This window comes from Fulmarus glacialis, unplaced genomic scaffold (assembly GCF_000690835.1).
Source record: "Fulmarus glacialis isolate BGI_N327 unplaced genomic scaffold, ASM69083v1 scaffold20064, whole genome shotgun sequence".
Taxonomy (NCBI): domain Eukaryota; kingdom Metazoa; phylum Chordata; class Aves; order Procellariiformes; family Procellariidae; genus Fulmarus; species Fulmarus glacialis.
The window spans coordinates 1279-7587 of NW_009207652.1; the positions used below are offsets into that span (position 1 = coordinate 1279).

Sequence of the window (6309 nt, forward strand, 5' to 3'; positions counted from 1 at the left end):
TTGGTCCGTGGGTCCTCGAAGCCGTAGAAGGCCTTCTGTGCCAGGTTTATGCGGTCCACCATGATTTTGTCGACCAGGCCCTTGTTCACTGCATCGGCGACGGAGCACTTATCCCCGGTGTTGGGGTCGATGATGCCCCCGGTGCAGGCCTGGGCTTCCAGCAGCCTCTGCCCCGTGATGTTATCCACAAGGTTGCGGCGCATTGCCTCGGTGATGGACACCTTTTCCAGAGTGTCCGTGTCCAGGATGCCTGCCACCGGCCCAGTCTCCTCGGTCGGGTCACTCCACATGGATATCTGCGTTCGCGTGGGGGCCGGGCTGACGGTGTAGGAGGAGGATGATCCCACAGAGGACGACCGCGACCGGAAGCCACTCATGTTGCCGGAGAGCATGTCTGCAAACTCAGTGATGGAGAGGGTGCCCGAGCGGTACTGGTCCAGGGCTGACTGGTCGATCAGGCCCTTGCCGATGGCATCGTCGATGTCGTACTGGCGCCCTGAGCGCCTGTCGATGATCATTGACTTCACCACGCCATCAGAGGAGGAGGTGGTGATCTCCTCCCACTCGCACTCCTGCTCCGACAGCTCCAGGTAGGTCTGGTGGTCAATGAGGCCCTTGCGATAGGCTTCATACACAGACATCTCCTTGCCCGTCTCCGGGTCGACTATCACCACCCTGCGCTTGCGGACGGAGGACTTGGAGGAGGTCTTCCTCTCCCGCTTCTTCTCCTTCAGGGGCAGGAGGCAGAGGCCGGTCTCTGGGTCAGTGATGCACCGCTCCATGAGCTGCAGGTAGGTGAGGTTCTCCTCTGTGTTGGGGTCGAAAAAGCCCTTGGTGTCATCGCTGGGATCCAGCAGGATCTCATTCATCTCCTCATCAAAGAGGCCCCTCTTGTAGGCAATCTCCACAGGGAGGCGGTGGCTCTCCTCGGGATCGATTATGCCTCCCGTTGCAATCTGGGCCTCGAGCAAGCGGATCCCGTGGTCCTTCAGGATCAGACCCTTTTTCATGGCCTGGAAGAGGGAGATGAGCTTTCCGGAGTAGGGCTCCCGGTAGCCGGCGACCGCCCTCTCAGCAGAGAGCAGCTTGTCCTTGAACTCAGGGCCCACAATGCCCATCCGCACAGCTTCCTCCACTGTCAGCTTGAGGCCCTTAATGGGGTCAATCACGTACCCCGTGGCTGCCTGCGCTTCCAGGAGCTCAAACGCGGTGCCTGGCCTGATGATACCTTTCTTCATGGCCTGGTACACGGACAGCCGCTCCTTCGTGGAGTCCACAAAGACACCAGCAATGCAGCTGGTGCCCTCCAGGAACTTCTTCAGGTTCTTAGAGACCTCCTCAATGGACGTGAGGCCCTCCTGGAGGCGCTGGGCCGTGGCTTCGTCCATCACCTGCGAACGGACCAGCTCCTCCACAGTGATCTGCTTTCGCAGCCCCCGGAAGGTGAGCTTCCTTGTGTCGCAGAGTGGGAGCAGGAGGAGCCCGCTGTTCTCGTCCTTCCGGCACCGCTTCAGGAGCTGCGTGTAGCTGAGCTTCTCCTCTGTGGATGGGTCCATGTAGCTTCGCACCTCGCTGGGCTCGGACAGCATGTCGTACGTGTCCTTGTTGATGAAGCCCCGCTGGTAGGCCACCTCCAGTGGCAGATGGAAGCCCAGGTGTGGGTCGATGATGCCACCGGTGGCTATCTGAGCGTCCAGGAGCTTGAGGGCCTCTTCGCTGGGAATGAGGTCTTTCTTCATGGCCTGGAAGATGGAAATCTTCTGTTCACTATACGGGTCTCTGTAACCGGTGACGGCCCTCTCTGCGGACAGGAGCCGGTCATGGATTTCAGGCCCCACCACGCCTTTCCTGACCGCTTCATCGACGGTCAGCATCTCATTCTTTGTGGGATCGATCATGAAACCGGTGGCAGCCTGGGCCTCCAGGAGGGAGCGGGCCACTTCGGAGTTGATCAGCCCCTTCTTCAGCGCCTGGTAGATACTGAGCTTCTGCTTGGAAGAGGGGATGTAGATGCCAGCCACGCAGCCCGACCCGTAGAGGTACTTCCAGACAGTCTCCACGTCCAGGAGCTCCCGGAAGGTTTTGGAGCCCTGCTTCAGCAGGTTGTAGATGTCTAGAGAGATGATCTTGGCCTCATAGAGGTCTTGGGCTGTGATGCGGCGCCGGACGTAGTCATAGGACGTGAGATTCTGCTGCCTGATGATCTCAGTCTTCTCGATGATCTCAATGATGATGATGATCATGCGCTCCTTGGACACATGGCCTGACTGGAACTCCTCCATGAGCTGCTTCCGCTGCTCCTCAGGCAGCAGGTCTGAGTGCATGATCTCCCACAGCGACATGGAGGAGCCTGCCCTGCTGCCCACGGGGATGTCCACCTGCGTCTCCTCAAACACCTTCCGCGTCTCTGCCTCTGTGTACACCTGGGTGGTCTCCACCACTGCAGGCTTCTCAGGCTCCCGCAGAGGCAGCAGATACAGGCCCGTCTCAGGATCCTCAATGCACTTCTCCTTCAGCTGCCTGTAGGTGAGGTTCTCGTGGGTGTTGGGGTCAAAGAAGCCCTTGGTGTCATCAGTGGGGTCAGAGAGGGTCCGGTTCATTTCCTCGTCGAAGTAGCCCCGCTTGTAGGCCACCTCCACAGGGAGGCGATGGCTGTGTACGGGGTCGATGATGCCGCCAGTGGCAATCTGGGCCTCAAGCAGGCGGATGCCATGCTCCTTGACGATGAGTCCTTTCTTCATGGCCTGGAAGAGGGAGATGGTGTTGCCTGAGTAGGGGTCTTTGTACCCAGTGACAGCCTTCTCAGCAGACAGCAGCTTCTCGTGCAGTTCAGGCCCGACAACACCAGCCTTCACAGCCTCGTTGACATACAGTTTCCGGTTCTTCACAGGGTCGATCAAGAACCCGGTCGCTGCCTGGGCCTCCAGGAGGACTACGGCGGTGCTGGGCCTCAGCAGATTCCTCTTCATGGCCTCGTAGATGTTCAGCTTCTCCTTGGTCGCCTCCACATAGACGCCGGCAATGCAGTCACTGCCATGCAGGAATCTCCTCACCGAATCTGTCTCAGAGAGGTCCTTCACTGATTTCTTGCCTTCCTTCAGCTGCTCGTACTGGGCTTTGCTGATGATGCGGGACTCCACCAGCTCGCTGGCAGCTACAGGTGCCCGGAGACCGCTGAATGTCAGCTTCTCCTGCTTTTTGGTCTCTGCCTCCTCAATGATGGTGATCACAATCTTGATGATCTTCTCAATGGTCACCTTGCCAGTCTTGTACTGTCGGAGGAGCTCCCGCCTGTGCTCCTCTGTGAAGTACTCGGAGTGGATCAGCTCCCAGATGGTCATTGTCTGGCCCTTCATGCTGCCCACTGGGACCTCTATGGTTGCCTTGTCAAAGCACTCCTTCGCCTGGCTGTCTGTGTAGACCTCCTCCTGCTGCGACTGGATGGCTTTGTCTGACAGGGGCAGCAGGCAGAAGCCAGTCTGCTTGTCACGGTGGCAGTTCTTCTGCAACTGGGTGTAGGTGAGGTGCTCTTGCGTGTTGGGACAATAGAAAGCCTTGGCGTCATCTCGGAACTCGGACAGAGCCTCATTTATTTCCGGGTCCAAGTAGCCCCGCTTGTAGGCGACCTCGAGTGGGAGCCGGTGGCTGTTCACAGGATCGATGATGCCTCCAGTGGCGAGCTGGACGTCCAGCAGACGGACCCCGGTATCGCTGGGGATGAGACCCTTCTTGAGCGCTTGGAAGAGGGAAACTGTCTGGCCCGTATAGGGATCCTTGTAGCCAGTCACCGCCTTCTCTGCGGACAGCAGCTTCTCATGAAACTCCGGCCCCACCACCTCGGCCTTCACTGCCTCGTCAACAGAGAACAGCTTGTTCCTCACGGGGTCGATGATGTAGCCAGTGGCAGCCTGTGCTTCCAGCAGGGACAGGGCAATCTCTGGCTTCAGCAGGTTTCTCTTCAGGGCATCATAGAAGGTGAATTTCTGGCCGGTCGACTCCACTAGGACGCCGGCAATGGCACTTGTGCCCTTCAGGTACTGCCGCACAGGCTCCATCTCTGCAACGTCCTTCACAGACTTCTTGCCCTGGTGCAGCTGATTGTAGAGGTCCTTGTTGATGATTTTGCTTTCCAGCAGCTCAGCAGCAGGCACAGGGGCCCGGAGGCCCTCGAAGCACATCTGGCTCTTTTTCTCGCTTTCCTCCACAACCGTGATGATGATCTTAATGATCTTCTCCACTGTGATCTTGCCAGTCCTGTACTGCTGGATCAGGTCCCGCCTTTGGTCCTCAGTAAAGTATTCAGAGTTGATGATCTCCCAGATGGTCACCGTCTTCCCTTGGAACTTGCCGAATGGTGCCGTCACTGTGGCCTTCTTAAAGACATCCTTAGCTTCTTTGTCAGTGTAGACCAGCTCTCTTGCTTTGGCTGCCTGGTCAGTGAGCGGCAGGAGGCATAGCCCAGTGTCCGGGTCAGTCACACACCGCTCCATGAGCTGCAGGTAGGTGAGGTTCTCCTGTGTGTTGGGGTCGAAGAAGCCCTTGGTGTCATCGGTGGGGTCAGAGAGGACCTGGTTCATCTCCTCATCGAAATAGCCCCGCTTGTAGGCAGCTTCTACAGGCAGGCGGTGGCTGTTGACAGGATCGATGATGCCGCCGGTGGCAATCTGGGCCTCGAGCAGGCGGATGCCGTGCTCCCTGACGATAAGCTCCTTCATCATGGCCTGGAAGAGGGAGATCTTGTCGCCCGTGTAAGGATCCTTGTAGCCAGTTACTGCCCTTTCAGCAGACAGCATCTTATTGTGCAGTTCTGGCCCAATCACTCCCTCTCTCACTGCCTCGTTCACCGAGAGCCTCGCGTTTCGCACAGGGTCAATTATGAAGCCAGAGGCAGCCTGTGCTTCCAGGAGGACCAGCGCAGTGCCTGGGCTGAGCAGCTTCTTCTTCATGGCTTCGTAGATGCTCATCTTTTGATTGGTGGGTTTGATTAACAAACCGGCGATGCTGCTCTTGCCCTGCAGATACTTCTTGACGTCTTCCCTCTGCGAGAGCTCGCTAACACTCACGACGCCCTTCACCAACTTGTCTAAGCTATCCTTGCTCAAAATGCCGGCATCAGCCAGCTTCTCTGCAGATACCTTCTGACGGATGCCGTCAAATGCAAACTCTGGCTCTCCGTTCTGTGCTAAGCCATCCACCGCATCTCTGCCGTTGGGCACAGCTTTGATATCTGGCAGCTGTGTCGTCGTAACCGTTGCCTCCTCGGGCAGGTCATCTGTCTGGATCATGATCTCTCGTGTCTGGGCCAGGGCGGCCTTGTACTCTTCCTGCATCTGCTCGAGCCTCTCCCTGAGCTTCTTGTTCTCCTCTTCCAGGAGTTTCTCCTGCTGCTGCCGCTGTCTCTCCAGCTGCTGCAGCTCCTCCTGCTTGTGCCGGACGTTTTCCTCTGCTTCTTGCTGATGCTTCTTGGCTTCATCCAGCATGGCTTTCAGCTGCTGCTTCTCCTGCTCCATCTCCTTCTGCTGCCGCTCCTGCTCTGCCTTCAGGTTCTGGGCTTTGTTCACCTCGTCTTCAAAGAGCTTCTCCAGCTTCGTTTTCTCCTCCTCGATGAACTTCTCCTTCTGCAGCAGGGCGTCCTTCTCCGTCAGGAAGGTCTGCTGGAGGAGCTGTGTCTCCTGGCGGAGCTGCACCTGCTGGGCCACCTGCATCTGGGGTGGGAGAGAGGACAGCACGGTCAGATGGCACCATCTGCCCAGGAGGGCAGCACCGGTGGGGCAGCGGGGGTGGGCAGGGGCGGGAGGACAGGCAGCAGGGGTGGTACTGTGCTGGTAGGGGTGCACTCTGCTACACTGGTTAAGAGTTAAGGAGCAGAGCTGGGGTTAGGGAGCCACAGCAAACAACACGTGGGTGGAACAAACAGGGAAAAGACACGAGCTCTTCTGCAGGGGTCAAGGACTCCCCACCCGGTACCGAGGCTGGGAGCCGGGGACGGCTCTTGTCTATGGAGAGGAATAAGGCAGGATGCGCCATGGGGTTGAAAAGCCGGCACAGGTGGTGGGGATTGCCCCTCCATAGCAGGAGCTGCCAGCAGCAGGAGAGGGCAGGGGGTGAGAAGTCCTGCTCCAACACCTCCCTGCTGGCTTTGCCTCGCTGCACCTAATGCTGACTCTGCGCACGCCCTTGACCCGCATGTGGGGGTCTTGCCCCAAAAGCAGCTGCTTGCTGTGACCCCTAGCAGGGGGGACCCTGGGGCAGGAGGCTGAGTGATGTCTCTGCCTCCCGGATGGTGCCAGCAGCCAGCTCCATGCCCAC

General features: G+C 58.3%; 1 protein-coding gene across 1 annotated transcript in view; it reads right to left on the minus strand.

Moving 5' to 3' along the window:
* The window catches only part of PLEC (plectin), a gene marked incomplete at both ends in the record, with an annotated part of 7827 nt that overhangs the window by 480 nt on the left and 1038 nt on the right, over positions 1-6309 (minus strand). The window contains one exon of the mRNA XM_009576208.1: positions 1-5705. Within this exon, the coding sequence (XP_009574503.1) occupies positions 1-5705 (5705 nt within the window). The remainder of the gene's footprint in view (positions 5706-6309) is intronic.